The sequence below is a fragment of the Furipterus horrens genome, unplaced genomic scaffold, assembly GCF_987537825.1.
Source record: "Furipterus horrens unplaced genomic scaffold, mFurHor1.1.pri manual_scaffold_3, whole genome shotgun sequence".
Lineage (NCBI taxonomy): Eukaryota > Metazoa > Chordata > Mammalia > Chiroptera > Furipteridae > Furipterus > Furipterus horrens.
In genome coordinates, this window is record NW_028327173.1 from 167,465,817 (window position 1) to 167,481,917 (window position 16,101).

At 54.1% G+C, this 16,101-nt stretch overlaps 1 protein-coding gene and 1 long non-coding RNA gene across 6 annotated transcripts in view; one reads left to right on the forward strand and one right to left on the reverse strand.

Annotated features, from left to right (window-relative positions):
• LOC150016631 (uncharacterized) overlaps positions 1 to 15,233 on the forward strand; it is a 34,554-nt gene extending 19,321 nt beyond the window's left edge. For 2 of the 4 annotated variants that reach the window (XR_016509810.1, XR_016509807.1), the window contains exons 2-5: positions 2,715 to 2,884; positions 10,856 to 10,925; positions 11,492 to 11,643; positions 13,350 to 15,233. This is a non-coding gene — a long non-coding RNA (uncharacterized LOC150016631). Of the gene's footprint in view, positions 1 to 636; positions 1,040 to 2,714; positions 2,885 to 10,855; positions 10,926 to 11,491; positions 11,644 to 13,349 lie in introns of those variants that run through there. The other 2 variants (XR_016509809.1, XR_016509808.1) reach the window with 2 other exon arrangements.
• PIF1 (PIF1 5'-to-3' DNA helicase) lies at positions 6,079 to 14,148 on the reverse strand. Of its 2 annotated transcripts, none has more exons than XM_090270757.1 (13): positions 14,090 to 14,148; positions 12,796 to 13,351; positions 11,746 to 11,878; positions 11,535 to 11,660; positions 11,259 to 11,412; positions 11,049 to 11,163; positions 10,863 to 10,969; positions 9,319 to 9,458; positions 8,869 to 8,975; positions 8,044 to 8,131; positions 7,762 to 7,907; positions 6,953 to 7,144; positions 6,079 to 6,768 (listed from the first exon to the last, which is right to left on the reverse strand). In XM_090270757.1, exons 2-13 carry the CDS (start codon positions 13,330 to 13,332, stop codon positions 6,661 to 6,663), a joined length of 1,953 nt encoding a protein of 650 aa, XP_090126883.1. In that variant the 5' UTR covers positions 13,333 to 13,351; positions 14,090 to 14,148; the 3' UTR covers positions 6,079 to 6,660. The 2 variants fall into 2 exon arrangements, with proteins under 2 accessions (XP_090126883.1, XP_090126882.1); XM_090270756.1 differs by lacking the exon at positions 14,090 to 14,148 and adding an exon at positions 14,056 to 14,076.
• Positions 15,234 to 16,101: the final 868 nt, after the last annotated feature.

The following is a 16,101-nucleotide window of genomic DNA, read 5'->3' on the forward strand; positions in this document are numbered from 1 at the left end:
CATTCAACTTGGAGCCAACAGGCCTGGATTTCAGACCCTTCCAGTCATTAACAGTGTGGCTGTGGGCAGGTCTCTTGGCCTCTCTGAGCCTCGGATTCTAGAACCAAAAAGCAGTTGCGTTTCATCCTTCATGCTGGGCAGGCTGTGAGATCAGATTTCAATCCTAGTCCAGAACCTCCCTCTCCAGTGCCTCACTGGCCACCCTGGTTGTACCACTTCTTCACCCAAACATATCCCCCCAGGGCCTGGGGACTAGCATTATTCCCCATCCTCCCACCCCCACAGCTGCAAGGGGCTGCCCCAGCCCCTCTAAAGAGGCTTGAACCAACCCATGGCCTGTGTAGTGAGGGGACCAAAATGGGAGGCGGGGGTTGGGGTGGGCAAGGACTTTCCCAGGCCTCACTGTGGGAGACGGGGAGCCTGCCTCTTTACCCTGAATCTTCCCTTCCCCCTCTGATGGGATCCTTGGGGCTCTCCTCCCCTTTCCCTAAGCCCTGCTTGTCTTCTCCACAACAAGGAGAGCATGTTATTTAAAAAGAGATCAGGAGATTTGCCTTAAATAGGCATGGAGTGCTGTGCCAGGGCCCAGGGTGGGGTGGGGGTGGGGGGAACGGCTGGGAGGCCACTCTGAGTGGCGCAGGGAAAGGAGTGGAGTTGAGAAAACAACCTTCCCAGGGTGTCCACCATCAGGCAGAGCTTATTCCCACCCTACCCCCATTCTGAGGGTGAGGAAACTGAGGACCAGGTCAGAGAACTGACACGCACGAGCTACCAAGTGGCTCCTGATGCTGGATGCCACGGTCTTTCCACCACAGCCCCCCAAAGCTGGGAGGTGCTCAGAGAGGCAAGAACCCCAGAAGATAGGGTCTCTTATAGCAGGGATGGGGGCTTCTGCAGGTTGGGGGTGTCTTGGAGCCTCCATGACACCTGCCCCCACCATCGGTTCCCAGGCCTTTGGCTCCTGCCCCCAGGTTGCCCCTGCCGGCAGCCCCAGCCCTAGCTTGTAACTGGACGCCCTCCTCACTCCGCACCTTCCCAGGTGAGCTGGAGCTCTGCTTACCGAACCCAACACCGGCTGGGGGAGGGAACTGAGGGGCGGCCGTGGGGGAAGCATCTGCCCGGAGGCTGTGAGGCTGAAGGCGAGAGCTGGAGCCCCAGGGCAGGAGGCTGAGGAGTGGGAGGCGGGCTGCAGCAGTCACTGCCCTCCCTGCAGGGCTTGTCTGGCACCTGGGGTCACTCCTCCATTCAGGGTCTCCTTCCCAGCCGGTTATGTCTCAGCAGGTGATGCTCTTGGAATCTTGAAGAAATGGAGTTTTGAGAGTGGGATTTCTCAGACAAAGCTAGGGACTGGGAGGCACCCCATGCCTGCTCCCTTTGTGAAGGCCCTGCACTTTGAGGGGAGGCCTTAGACACTGGGGTGCCCATCCTGGCCTCACCACATAGAGCCTTGAGACTGTGAGCTGCCCACCTGTGAGCCTCTGTCTCCTGCTCTGTGAACTAGGCCTAACAGTCCCACTCATACACCCACTGATGAGAAAATGGATCGAGGGAAAAAGGAGGGACAGTTATGGCAAATGCACTCCCAGACCAGGCTGAGACCTGTTTGCAGGAAGATGGAGAGGGAAAAAACTTCATACTCCTCTTCCCCTTAGTGGGTGGGCACAGCCCTGTCTTCTGGAAGACTAAAGAAAGCATTCACTAACCCTGGGCTCCGGTTAAGTCTCTTTGTTATTCTCCAGGCCACTCAGGAGGCAGGGAAAGGGCAGAGGTGGGGGAGGGGTGCAGGACGGCCACTTCAGGTAGGAGTAATAAAGGCCAATAGGAGTGTTAACCAGGGGGTTTACCTCGTGCCTGGCCCCACCCCAGCTCTTCCCCAGTCCTAACTCCATTGGTCGGCTGTTAGCCCTATTTCACTAACGATGATACCAGGGCTGAGGACGGGAAGTGGCAAAGCCAGTATCTGACTTCAGGGACCACTGCTGACGTTGCAAAAACCCCAGGGTCCTGGAACTTGGGTTCCAGACCCAGCTTGCAGTGTAGCCTTGGCCAAGTCACCTAACCTCTCAAGAGATTAGTTTTCTCTCCCCGTAAAGCGGCGATAATGTCCCCTGTCTTCTCGGGGTTATGGTGAAAAACAAGAGGGCTAATGAACACAAACCATGAGGTACTCGGCAGATACCAGTGCAAGCCCTACAACAGAGGGACCTTCCCCTCCTCACTCTTACTGAGCTCCAGCTCCTGAGGTGTCCCCGTGCCCCAACTAGACCCACAGACAGAGACAAAGGACCTGCCCGCTCTCTGGGAAGGGCCTGACCACTTGGCACCACCTAGTGGTCGAATGGTGTGTGGTGCCATGGGAGGGGGAGGGCCTGGTTGCTCTGAGATTGGGGGTTTGAGCATGACCATTGTCCCCGTGGGGGTGGGAAAAATATGCCAGAACCTCAGAAAGGATGATGTTCTGCCGAGCTAAGCCCTCCCCTGGCCGCCCTCCCGAGGGTAGGGTGAAGGTGGGCTCTCCACCAGTCTATATCCTTTTGGACAGCTCTAGGAAGACCAAGGGGCAGCCAGGGGGCTCTAGGTCCAGCTCTGCCATGGCCTAGCTCCCCAGGACGCAGCTACGTCCCTTGGAGAATTAGAATAAACATCCCTGCCTCTCAGGGTACCTGGCTCTGTGGTGTGCTCTTTTTATTTAAAGGTTTTTATTTACTTTCTAGAGAGAAGAGAAAGGGAAGGAGAGAAACATCAACGTGCAAGAGATACATTGATCAGTATGCCCCCAACCAGAGACCTGGCCCCGCAACCCAGGCATGTGCTGGGAATCGAACCAGTGACCCTTTGGTTTGCAGGCCAGCACCCAATCCACTGAGCCACACTAGCCAGGCTGGTATGTTCTTTCATTTATCAAACATTTTATGAAGTGTCTTTCTAAAGTCATCATGCTGAGAGCTGTGGGGACACAAAGACGGATCTTGGGATGTAAACAGTTTCAAAGGCTTTCCTTCCCAGATAGTGGAAAGGACACACAGAATTCCAAAAACTTTCCTCTTCCCATGCTAACATAGTGTTCCTTGTGATGTTAGAACACCTGGCAACATTATGGGACCAGGCCCAGGACTGCTGAGTTAGGGGGTGAGACATGTGTCCCTCTGCTACTCATCTGACTGTAACAGAGGCACTGGATAGAGGTTTGTGGAACAAATGAATGAATGAGATAGTCTTTATTTGAGTATGACAAAGTTACTGGGGATATTTCCTCCTTGTTCTGCCATGCTTATCCATTCACTCCTGCCCCTAAACTCTGAGGGGGTCACCAGACCTGGCTGTTTCTTTGTCTCAAAGAAAGCTGTGAGGATGCACCCTTCTGACTTCTGCCTCCCAGGCCCAATTCCTTGAGGGGATTCTGTTGCAGAGAAGGAGGGTCCAAGACTGACGAGGGGCAAATGATTACAGGGTCCCCAGATGGAACCACAGGGAGGTGGCAGGGTTCCAGAAGGCATGGTGAGAGGTCCTGGAGAGACTGGCTCTCAGAAAGCCCCCCACACCCCTGCCCTTGGCCTGGGCAAGGTTATGGCTTGTGCTTGGATGCTGGTCACTGAGGGGTTAGCGGCCACCATGAGGCCCTGCAGATGAAAGGCCTGCTCCTACAAGGCTCCCTCCCTGCCTATATAAGCTTGGGGGTGGGGGCCCCCAATACTGACTGAGATGGAGTTTCCCTACACCCCCAGGGATGCAGGTTAGAAATTAAGTTAGATGTCAAGAAAATAAAGAACTGTGAGGTTGCTTGCGTACCTCCCTCACAAGACAATCCACTATCATGATCTGCCCTGAGGGGCAGGTATGTCCAGAGCCCCCCCCCCCCTACTCAGTCTGGAGCTCTCTGTCATGGAGAGCATGTTAGCCTTTCTCCTTCTGGAGAGCATCTTCACAATGAGAAGGGACTTTCTGATGACCGGATAGTCTCATGAGGAAGACATCTTTAAGCAGGGTAAGTCCATATGAGACCAGGGAAAGTGGAAATCGGTGCCTGGGTGAGGAGAAAGGGTTGGGAGGGGGAGGGGGCCTTGGCAGTGTGTGTTGAAGGTGGAATCAGAGAGGAGAATCCCAGGAGAGGACCCTGTGACATCCTCAACAGGCCAGCGCTGGGGGATGATGTAAGACTCATCTCCCAGCAGAAGCCCTGGTACATCTTGCACCTTCATTGCACATTCAACCTCTTGCCAGCGGCTGCAGGACCTGCGTGGGAGACCAAGCCCAACCAGTCACCTACCTGCCCTTAGGTCTGGACTGAGTGATGTGAGGAGGCAGAAGAGGGCAGGACTCCTTCCACCGGTGGCTGTGCTCTTATGTCCGGGGGTGGCTACAGAGGTCCCTCCTGGCCAGCTGCTCCCAGCTCCACTCTTGCCCATGGTTCTACCCTCCCTGGTTCCCACTTGTTTCCAGGCCTGGGTTTCCTGGGCATCATATCACTTCTTTGAGCTAGCCTTCTGTCCCACTACCTTCCTTTCCTGCTTAAGTTATCCTGAGTCAGTTTCTCCTGTTTCCATCCAAGAACCCCAAAGGGTGCAGAGCTGCTAGAAAACATGAGACAATGCCATCTGTGCTGAACTGGAGGTCCCCAAACTGTGCATTAAGTGGAAGGAGTGAAAAATGCAAGGTGCAATCAGATTGTAAGCTTCCTGAGGGTAGGGTGATGGTGTGACCTATTAACAGCTGGACCTGGGAGGATGGCTGTCACATGGGTAGATAGGAAACACCCTGACCCTCGAGGTATCATGTTTAAAGGCCCTCATGGTTGCCCACTTGTTGAGGAAGTCACCCTGTGGGCATGGCTTCTCCTGAGTGTCTTCTATTTGGGGCAGAGAAAAGGGTTCATGTTACAGAAAAGCAATTGACTCCTCTAGGTCAGGAAGGGTGGTAGCAAGAGCCAGACTGTCAGAGATTGTCCAGGAGCCATGCTGGCACTCCTCCCTCTGAGGCCCCACATCTTGTCTGCCAATGCAGCCAGTGTGGGAACCAGACATCATGGTGGTAAGCATTAGTAATCATAACTGTTAATAACACCTACTTACTGAGTTCCTGCCATGTGGCTGTCCTGTCTTCCAACAACCCTATGTGAAAGGAGGTTACCACCTGCTCATAACAAGTGAGGAAACCCTCTCAGGGAGGTTGTGTAACATGCCTCAAGTCACACAGCTAGCAAGTGGCAAAACCAGGATGGAAAGCCAGGCCTATCCTCTGAGTTTTAACCTTCAGTCAAATTCTTCACAGGCTGTAGCCCTGCCTCCTCCATGAAGCCCACAGTGAAGGTGTGAGGCCCTGCAGCCACTCTGAACCACCCCACTGAGTCCTCACGTGAATGGTCTCCACCATTTAACAAGATGCTCCCTGAGCACCTACTCCGTGCACTGGGGCCTCAGCTGGCTTTTGGAAACAAGGATAAATGCCTTCAAACACTCATGCTTCATGTTCCCCAGCCACCAGCATGGTTTTGTTATTCTCGACCCTTCCCATCACTGGAGATTTTATTATATTTATTAGTCACTGCTTTCTGTAGCTGTCAATGCATGCTTCCACCATAACTGGGTTTATACCTTCCACTCATAAGCAGGGACAGTTTTAACCAGCTTATGAGGGCCCCTGATCAATTTCCATCAGGCCTTTTGATCAACCGAGGCTGGTTTGTTTGTGATCCCTCCCCGCATCAGAATGTCCAAGCTAGATCCCAGAAAGGCCTCAAGTGAGAAAGTTTCAGCCGAGGCGCCCAGCATCCTTCAGATGTTGCAGCAGGCCCATTTCTTGCCATGTGAATTCTCTAGTTTGTCTTTATCTGACTATTGGGCGATGGTGATTCACCTAGTCAGTTCATTGTGAGTCATCAACCTCAGGTAACTCAGCTTTCCAAATAACCAGGGATAGGAACAAAACCTCACATCAGGGTCTGGGAGCTCAGCCATCAGGGCATTAACGCCTGTGTGCACTGCAGGGCTGGGGCCAGGGGCACAGGATTAGCCTCCAGGGACCAGGAACAGCCTGCCCCAGGTAGGGGAGCCTTCTTAAAGAGAGCAGAGGACTCAACTCCACAGTCCTCACACAATTCACAAGTTTATTGGCCCTAAATAAATACAATCTGAGAACATTCATTTCAATCCCTTCACACTATTTCTTCCCCCTAAAGCAGCTTAAGATAATGGGTGCAGTTTGCTGTGCATATTCTCACGCTGCCAGGCTCAGAGGTGTTTGTCCTGGCTGTGCGAGCCTGGGACTGCCTGTGAAGGTACCTTGGGTTCCCTTCTTGACGTGGGGCCTGTACTCACCCGAGTCCCACAGGACTCACGTGGCCTATTCCTGCTCCCAGAGCACCTCTCCCCTCTGCAGCCCAAAAGGGGCAGCATTCATGATTGTGACCCTGTGCCAGCCCTCACAGACAGCTCTGTCCTCTAATGCCAGGGACCACCAGAGGCCCATTCCCAACTGGCACAGAAAGGGTTACTCTTGACCCTGGACGCAACTCACCCAGGGCAAGGGGAGAAACTGAGGCACAGGGGGCAAGTGGGTGGGAAGCCCTATCCCTGGACCCCTGCAGGAAGCTGACAGGCCCTCATGAAGGAAGAAAGGGGCACTGAGCATTCTCCCCCTGCTGTCTCCTGGGGTCCTGACCCACTAGGGAGCAGGAGGAGGGGGAGGCCATCCTTTGTCTTCTCTCTGCAACCCAAGATTTGGGTCCACATTCTCCTGGTCTAAGGCTGCTTCATCATCATTTGGGGACTCCTAGAATGAAGCCAGAGAGCCTGAGTCATGGACTTCTGCTGTCCCCCAGGGTCACAGCCTGGGAGCCAGCATCTCCTTCCTCTGGGCCCTGCCAGTCCTACCCAGGGTCCCTTGGCCTTTCCTCTGCTCTAGCTCCTAGGCTGCCCACAGCCATGTGGCCCACCACTGGGTAACTCCCTCTTACCAGGCCAGGGTCACTTCTCCGCCGCAGGGTGGCATAGAAGCGCAGCACACGGGGGTCACAGCGAACGGCCATGGGGTCAAAGTCCAGCACACGCAGGCCCTGCAGGCTGCGGGCCCGGGAGAGGGCCACGTAGGCCTGGCCACTGGCAAACACACGGCCCAGAGAGATCTCCACACAATCTAAGGACATGCCCTGGGGGGTGGAGAGACAGAGATGGAGCCCACTCTGCTTGAGGTCTTTTGTGTCTAAGAGCCTGACCCTATCTCACCAGCCCAGCTATTGCCCCTGGATCTCCTCGCCCAGGCCAGAGATTCTCAAGGCAGAGGGACAGGTGACCCTGGATGGGCATCTAAGTGGGAGGGGCTCCAGGACACACAGCCAGGATAAGAGAGAGGGCTAGGGGTGAAAGGAAGAACTCAGGCCTGGGTCAGACAGCCATGGAAAGGAATACTGGCCCTTCCTCTCACTAGCCGTGTGTCCTTGGACAAGTTACTTCACCTCTCTGAGCCTTGGTTTCCTTCTTCGTAAACACAGGAGTGATTATTACATCTATACCTCATACAGTGGTTGAAGTATTAAATTCAACATATCTGATAGTGGCTCAAAAAACGGCAGGGCAGGAGATGACAGAGGGGAAGGGAGAGAAGTGGGGTGGGAGAGAAGGGTTTATTCTACAGCTCGTCTGGAACTTTCCATCCAGGGCAAGCCCAACTCCCATAAAGCCTTTAAGGCCCCTCTCAACATGCCCCAGGCCTATGTTGTCCCCCCTCTGTCCTGCCCTGTCCCCATCCCCCACACTGGCTGCTCACCTGGCTCTTGTGGATGGACATTGCCCAGGCCAGCTGGAGGGGCAGCTGCTGCCGGCTGAGGAGCTGGCCCCCAGTGGCCTGCACTGTCCAGCGGTCCGCACGGATGACCTCGGTGACTCCACACAGAAACCGTACCTGGGGCAACCCTGAGGGAGGCATGGAGGAGTCCAACTTTCCAGCCCTGTTTCAGGGCTCAGAGGTGGGACGCAGGCCTCACCTTTCCATCCTCACACTTACCTTGGGCCCTGCTGCCCCCAGCAGGACTGCACCCCCATCACTCACCTCGCCCCTCAGTCTCGAACCCGACTACCACCCCTCGGGCGCCATTCACCAGGCCCTGGGACACCGCTAAGTTCTTCACCAGCATCACCTGCAAGGGAAAGAGAACAGGAGGCAGGGAGAGCTGCCCCGTTCCTATGCCTCGTCGCAGGGGCAGCGGTCTCTGCTGCAATTCTGGGAGGCTGGGGCCTATCACAGAGGGACACTGAGTCCTAATCCTTAGCTTAGCCACTGGCTGACTACAACCCCTGCAGCAGGATGCTTTATTTTCTCGGGTCTCAGTTTCCCCTTGTGTCAAGGGGAAAGACATTTGCTCAGGAGGGGGTAAAGAGCAACAGGTAACAGATGCCACAGGGCTTTGAAAACTTCCATGTCTGTTGGGGGCTATTCCTGAGGAATAGCCCCCAGATCTTGACAGTCCTCTTTCAACCACACAGCACGTGTGTCCCCCCTCTTTGCCTTTCGGAATGTGAGGAAAGGCTCCCATTTGGCCCAGCCCTAACATGGTAGAAGAAAGGAGGACTCTCACAGAAGAGGGTATACTGCAGAAGGCAACTGTGTGGGGTAGATACTTCATTCTCCGATTTAGAGATGAGAAAACCAAGCTCCAGCAAGGGCAAGGAACTCATCCAAAGCAACACTGCTTAGAGCTCCAAGCACAGAAAGAGTAGGGCAGTGGAAAGCTGAAGACAGGAAGGTGGGTGGGAACAGGAGGGAGGGAGTTTGCTGTGGTCGCAGTGGGCCATCTGGCCATGGAGCAGCCTGGGAAGAAGGGCAAAGGTTGGGGAGGCTCAAGCTTCCAGGGTCTAGGCCCTGCTTTCCACTCACCTGGGCCCCCAGCTTTAGCTGAAGGAGCTTGCTAACGGGACACTGGACATCCAGGGTCCGGGCTTGCTCAGGATCACTGTCCATGGCCTCAAAGCTGTGTACCTCACCTGGAAAAAGACATTACTAGTCACTTATGGCTTAGTTTCCAAAAACACATATCACACCAGGGCATGGGGGAGGTAGTGGAGGTACCTCAGGCCTAGCTGGGGCTTTAGAATCAGAGACCTGGATTTAAGACTAATTTCCAGCACTTACTGGCTGAGTGATCTTGACCCTTTCAAGGTCACACCACTCAAAATCAGTTACCTCTGCAAATGTAAGGGCCTTATGGCCACAGAGGTTGGGGCCTGAATATCTAAATGATTCCAAGGGCCTAGGCTGCCTGGAGGGGCAATACCTGCAGGATAGCCCCTCCCAGTTGGTCCTGCCCAGCCTTGGCTCACTGCTCACCTGGCAGTTCCTGCAGCCGCCTTTCATTGGTGAGGGCCACATCATCCTGGTGGGTACAGAGCCTTGTGGCCACAATCCCATTTCGCCCCACCTTGTGGGTGGCTGTAGCCTGAAGCTGGCGGGTCACTTCATCTGAGCACCTGTGGGGGCTGGGCTGTTAGGGCAGAGACCACCTGAACACCAGGGAAGGTGGGGGTATGTGGGTAGTATGGCCCAAGCAGCAGTCCATAAATCAGGCCTGGGGACTGACTGGAAAGGGGCACCCAAGCAAGATTTGCTGACCCCAGGCTGTCCTATTTGTCCTTATTCCACATGGGGCCAAGTATGGTATATGTGGGGTGCTTGGCTATGATCATGGGTGGTACCCTTTCCTGTGCCTGCCCCCAGGAAGGAGCTAAACACCTTCCCATCCCCAGGGCTCCTCAGGACATTTGATATGCTGAATGAGCACAGTCTGCAGGTTTAAAGCAGGGGTCCCCAACCTCCAGGCAGTATACAGGTACTGGTCTAGGCCTGTTAGGAACTAGGCCACACAGCAGGAGGTGAGCTTGAATGTAATGCGCTTGAATCATCCTGAAACCATCCCCTCACTCTGGTCTGTGGAAAAATTATCTTCCACGAAACTGGTCCCTGGTGCCTGCCAAAAAGGTTGGGGACCACTGGGTTAAAGGACCTAGACCAGGCACTGATGTTGATAGTTGTAATACTGGGAGCCTATAATCAGATTGGCCTCTACAGGGCAGTCTCCTAGCCTCTGACCTGCTACCTTAGTGGGTAAAAAAATTGAACCTGTGTTTCTATTTCACCCTATCTCCAGCCTTCCTCCACCTGGGGAAGCCTAGGTACAGCAGCAACTCCCATGGGAGGAGGAAGGGACCACTTGGGCCCATCTCTCGCTGCTCTGCTACTCAGCCTTCCTCTTGTCCCTCATGCATGCTGGTGCGTGCTGCACGCCTTCCTACCTGCCTCCTGTTCCCAGGCATAGAGAGCGACTCACTACCACCATCCTTCCTCAAGCCTGTCCCAGTCTGACCTGGCTTTCAAGACTCAGCTCTAGCCCATGTCATCTGCCCTCCTGGCCTGTCAACTCCCATGTTAGAGTAGTCACAGCATTTCAACCTTTTGTCCTAGCTGGCCTAGGATCATGTTTGCAAACTCCCCTCTCCCACCAAGTGACCCCACAGGTTTTAAGAGTGGAAGGAACCTAGTTTTTGACTCAGAGCTAGCTTTAAATCCCAGCTCAGTCATTTACTAGACACGATATTTGGCAAGACACTTCACCTCTTTGAACCCCAGTTTCTGCATCTGTGAAATAAGAATGTTGACATCGCTGAATTCCTCTTGTATGTCCATCTGCCCATAGTTCCCTGACACCTACTCTGTGCTAGGTTATGGGGACCCACCCCTGGGGGTGAAGGCAGGGTCTCAGTGTTCACAGAGTGACCATTTCCTATAGGTCCAGGAAGCATTTCTTCCCCTTCTCTGGGTCCACATGCTCCTCTGTGACACATCTTTGTGGCCCCTTTTCTATTCACAGAGCCCACCTGCCCAGCCTCACAGCCTGCAGCAAAGAGATGAAGTTCTGGTCTGCCTGTCGCCACACCTCGGTCAGCTCCAGGGTCACTGGGACACACCTCCTCCAGCTCTTGGCCTGGTAGGGGGGAGGTGGGAGTGTCAGGGAGCAGAGCAGACCCATGGGTAGGGGGGCAGGACAGGAGGGTGAGTGGTACCTGAAAGCAGAACTGTGGGGGCTGGAAGCCCTTGGTTACAGGAGGCAGCTGCAGGAAGTCCCCACAGATGATGAGCTGGATCCCTCCAAATGGCTTATTCTGCTGCCGGACAGCTCTGGAGAGAAGCAAGCAGTGTTTAGGGGCGAGGTTGGGCAAGTTCCTCAGGGAAAACCACCAGAACCCAGCCCTCACTGCACATACTATACGAACCTGGCCACAGCCTCTAGCTTGTCAAATAAGTCCGCCTCCACCATGGAGATCTCGTCAATGACTAGCCTCTGGCAGTTCAGCCAGCCTTGCCGCACACCTGGCCGCTGGGCCAGGGCCAGGCATTGGGCCAGGGGAGCCTGACCCGAGCCAATGCCTGTGAGTGACATTATTCAGCCTGAGTAGAGACCCCAACCCTGCCTCAACCCTGACTTTCCCTTCCTCCCTTCCCACAGGCCTGGCTTGCTCCCAGCTCTAGCCCCAGGGGCTCTCAGTTACCTGCAAAGGCATGGAGGGTGGTACCCCCGATGTGGCAGGCTGCCACCCCAGTGCTGGCAGTGGCCACAGTGCCTGTGGGAGGCAGTGAGCCCAGGATACGCTTCAGCAGGTAAGACTTCCCTGTCCCTGGGCAGAGGGCAAAGTCAAGATCATCTCTTCTCCATCTTACCCCACCACGACTCTCTGCCCCCCTCACTCTGCCCCCTACTACCTGCACTCCCAGTGAAGAAAATGCTCTGGCCTTTCAGGACAACTCTCAGCACTGCAGCCTGTTCCTCAGAAAGTTGTGGTTTGGTGGAGGGCAAGCTCAGTCTCTTCACAGGCAGGGGCCACCTTGGGTCTTCCTAAGGAGACAGGACTGTCTCAGAGCCTTCCCCCTCACTCTAGGCATTGCTGCCACCACCCCTTCTTGACCCAGGTGCAATGCTAGGCTTGGTAGCCCTTGTATCTCTGCCGGCTTAATTCCTTGAAGCCCTTGGGCAGCCTTGGTTCATCTGGAGATCTTTCCAGTAACAACTGGAGTCCAGGTCTCTCCTTGAGGAAGGGACCAAGGCTGGGTCTCCACTGACTCTTGGTTCCCCAAAGATCCCATTATGTGGGTCTGGGTCCTCCCTCAGCTCCCTCCCCTGGGTTTCCTAACTCTTCTGGTCCTCTTACCCATCCTTCCTTCTCACTTCTCTTCCTGCCCCAAACTTAGCTCTCATTTCCAAATACCCAAGCAAAAGCTTGCCTAGCCACGACCCCTTCTCACTCCATCTCCATCTTCTCACCAGCTTAGTCTCACAACCTTGCAGTCTGTGATTCTTCTGCTCCACTTCAAAAACTGTCAACACCACCAGACTTTGTCCCTACCCCCATCTGATTGGACCTCTTGGCTGCCCTGATACTGCTGACCACTTCGTTTTCCCCAAAAACTCCTCTTCTTCTCCAGGGTGACTACATTCGTAAGTTTTCTTTTGCAGTTTCCTTTTCAAGCCTCCTTATTTGCCCTCTCTTTTAATGTGACCTGGCCCCCGTTTCCTTATCCTGGCTTATCTAGTCGCAGGGATTTCACTATGAGAAACACATACCCAATTCCCACAACATCTCTGTCATACTCAGATGTCCAATAGGCATCTCCTCTGAGATTATCGGCAGCCCCCTCAAATACCATCAACCATCTTCCCCCCAAACTTGGGTCTCCTTGGTCTCTTCCAACTTAGTGGCACATCCAAGGCAGCTCCCCTTTTCCTTTTCTCACGGTGTTGGGCTCTGCCCCCACCTGGGACTCCGTGGGCCGCTTCACGGGCGTGGTGTCCGTGCCCCGGGTGGTCGCTGCGCGTCGCAGCTCCTCGGGCTGCACAGGGCTGATGGTGAAGAAGTCGCGGGGCCGCGGGCCAAGCAGCTGCGTGCGGGCAGAGGGTGGCCCGGGTCCGGGGGCCGAAGCCAGTTTGAGGCGCAGAGTGCGCAGGAAGCGGCGCAGGCGGTCTGGGGGACAGTCAGAGAGCAGCAGCTGCAACGCACCCGCCCTGGGAGCGCGGTCAGCAGGGAGCCGCAGCGTGCTGCGCCCCGAGGCGGCGAAGCGTGTAAAGAGGCGCGCGTCGCGCAGGGGGAAACAGCGAGGCAGCTCTCCGGCCCCAGGCGTCTGCAGCCTCAGCATCAGCTCCCGGCGCTCGTTGCGACCCAGTCTCAGCTCCGCGGTGCGTAGGGCCCTGCGCCTTCGCGGCTGCCCGCCGGGGCTCAGCTCCTCCACAGTCACGCGGCACCGCAGCTCCGAGTCTTCGCATTCAGGTGCGGCTGCCAGAGTGCCCGACAGCATCGCCACCTTCTCTGCAGGTCTGCAAAAGGATCAGAGCACAGGAGTCACAGGGACTCAAGGACATAACAGGTGGTATAGAGCCGTGAAGGGCTCGGTCAAGGCCACACAGGTAACACAGAGGTCACAGTGATGGTAAAAAGGGCCCTGGGGCCAACTTAGGAAATTCACTTATAAATTTTTTCCTACACAGTAACTTCCAGAGCGGCTAATGGGCGGTGTCAAATGCACCCTGGTTTGGGGGAGCCTCGGCTGTCCCGCCAGGGACGCGGAAGAATGGGGACCCTGAACAGAAAAGAAGTCAACTTGAAGGAGACCCAGGGAGGGCACGGGAATCCTCAGAGTCCTCTCCCCAGGAAGCAGGAGAATTGCATGTGGGGAGATGAGCAAGGGGGCTGGCATGTAATTATCGCCTTCCAGGCACGTTTACTGGTTTACACGCAGCCTGGCAGGTCTCACTATTCTCCGTTAACAAAACTGGAAACAGGCTGGGAGAGACCACACGACTGGGAAGAGTCCGAGGTAGTGTGATTCCGAAGCCCTGGCGCTTCCGGTCTCCAAGTTGGGGAAGGGGTAGTTTTCTAAGGAAATCGTGGAGGCGGGGACTCTGGGGCCCTGAAATGTGTGTTCCCTCCAACTAACCCTCTCTTTTGCACCCTCCCGGCAGAGACCCCTGAAAGAAGCAGGCTCTCTTCCTCCCAACTCTAAGATCGGGTGGACACTCACTTGCTCCGGAACTAGCTGAACAGAGCCTACTTACCGGCGTTGCTCCGAACTTTCAAATACTAGCCGTAGAAAATCATCCTATCACTGGCCGGCTCTTTAAATTCTCCAGCTAATCAGAGGCAGGGGCGTGTCTTCTCCCCACCCCCAGCTTGGGCTGTACCAATCGCACGCCGGAGGAAGAAGGCTTACTGTGGTGACGGAGCATACCACTTCGCAACGAGTGGGCGTGGCGGGAGACAGCGGGGGTCCTGCAGCTGCGCCGCACGTGGTGTGGTGTCAACCAACCCTGCTCTGAAGATTTATTTTCAGAACCATTCCTCTTAACGCACTCCTCCTCCCATCTAGCCCTCACACAGCGGCTGAACTTGGCCTTGGGAAAGAGCTTTCATTGATCCCTCCCACCTCTATTTCCACTCTCTGGATCATTGTCCACTCCTGGGCAGGCTACCTCAAGGCCTGACCCTCCCCTCAACTCTTCCCACCCTTTTCTGCTTTGTTAGGGTCGTTTTTTACTCATTGTCTTTTCCACGAAGCTAAGGCCCATCAGTGAGGAACTTCGAGACTTGTGCCACGGAAGCATGTGAGTTCCTTTTCAGGGAATGCGTATTTACCCATCCCTCTGTTGCCCTGGATGCTTGGGGAACTTATTTGTAATTATCACACCCCACCCCCCGCCCCGCCATCGAAGCTTGGGATTACATAGCTGGAAGGGATCTTAAGGTGAGTTCGGTCCTTTCTCCTCCCATTTATTTTATTGTCCTCATTTTGCAAATAAGGAAACCAAGGCTCCAAGAGATTTACCAAAGACCACAGCATGTAGGTAGCAGAAACAAAGCCTTGAACCCAAGTCTAACCTGGCCTAAGCACCTGCGTGTTTCTCTCCTATACCACGCTGCTCCCAGATGATTGGTCTTCTTGGAGCCAAGTCTGGACTGGAATCTCAGCTCCTGACAGCCACTGCAATGCCCTAGTCCTGCCATTAGATGTTACCCTAAGCAAGTTTCCTTAATGTCTCAAGCCTTTATTTCCACAAATGTAAAAATGGGAGAAAGGTGAAAATGATGATTGCACAAAGTCTGTGACTACTAAAAACTTTGAATTATTTGCTTTAAATGGGTAAAGTATGGTATGTGGATTATATCTCAATAAAGCTATTAGGAAAAAATAATAAGAAATATGTTTCCTCTTCAGTGTAGTCTTGACATATGAGTATGAGTAGCATGAAGTTTCAAAGTCACTGCAGTACGCAGAAAAATGCCTCCTCGCCATATCCATATCCTGACCCCTAGCACTTGTGAATGTGTTACCTTACATGGCAAAAGGGACATTGCAGATGTAATAAATTAAGGATCTGAGATGGGGAGATTATCCTGGATTGTCTGGGTGTGCCCAATGGAATCACAAAGGTTCTTATAAGGGAAAGAGGGAGACTGGAGAGTCAGAGAAGATGTGATGAAGGAAGCAGAGGGGGTGGGAGTGGGTGTGAAAGGGAGATTTGAAGATGTTACTGCTGGCTTTGAAAGATGGAGGAAAGGCCAGGAGTAAAGCCAAAGAATTCAGGTTTCTAGAAGCTAGGAAAGACAAGGAAGTGGGTTGCCCCTTAGAGTCTCCAGAAGGAAGAATGCAGTTCTTGATGTTAACCCAGTAGGATACATTTCAAACTTCCAGAAGTACAAGATAATAAATCTGTGTTGTCCTAAGATACTAAATTTGTTACAGTAGCAACAGAAATAAGAAACAAATAGATATTTTTTTTTGTCTTGAAAAAGAAACATCAATGTGTGAGAGATACATTGACTGGTTGCCTTTCACATGCCCCAACCCGGAACCTGGCCCACAATCCAGGCGTGTGCCCTGAATGGGAATTGAACTGGCGACCCTTTGGTTCACAGGCCAGCACTCAGTCCACTGAGCCACACCAGCCAGGGCACAAATAATTTTTTTACAGTGAACATTTAACTGGTTCCATCAGCAACTCCAGCACAACTTTTCCTAAAAGGAAAGCAGAATCAAGCTACTCAGAGGTTCATGAGGTGTAGGGGGGTC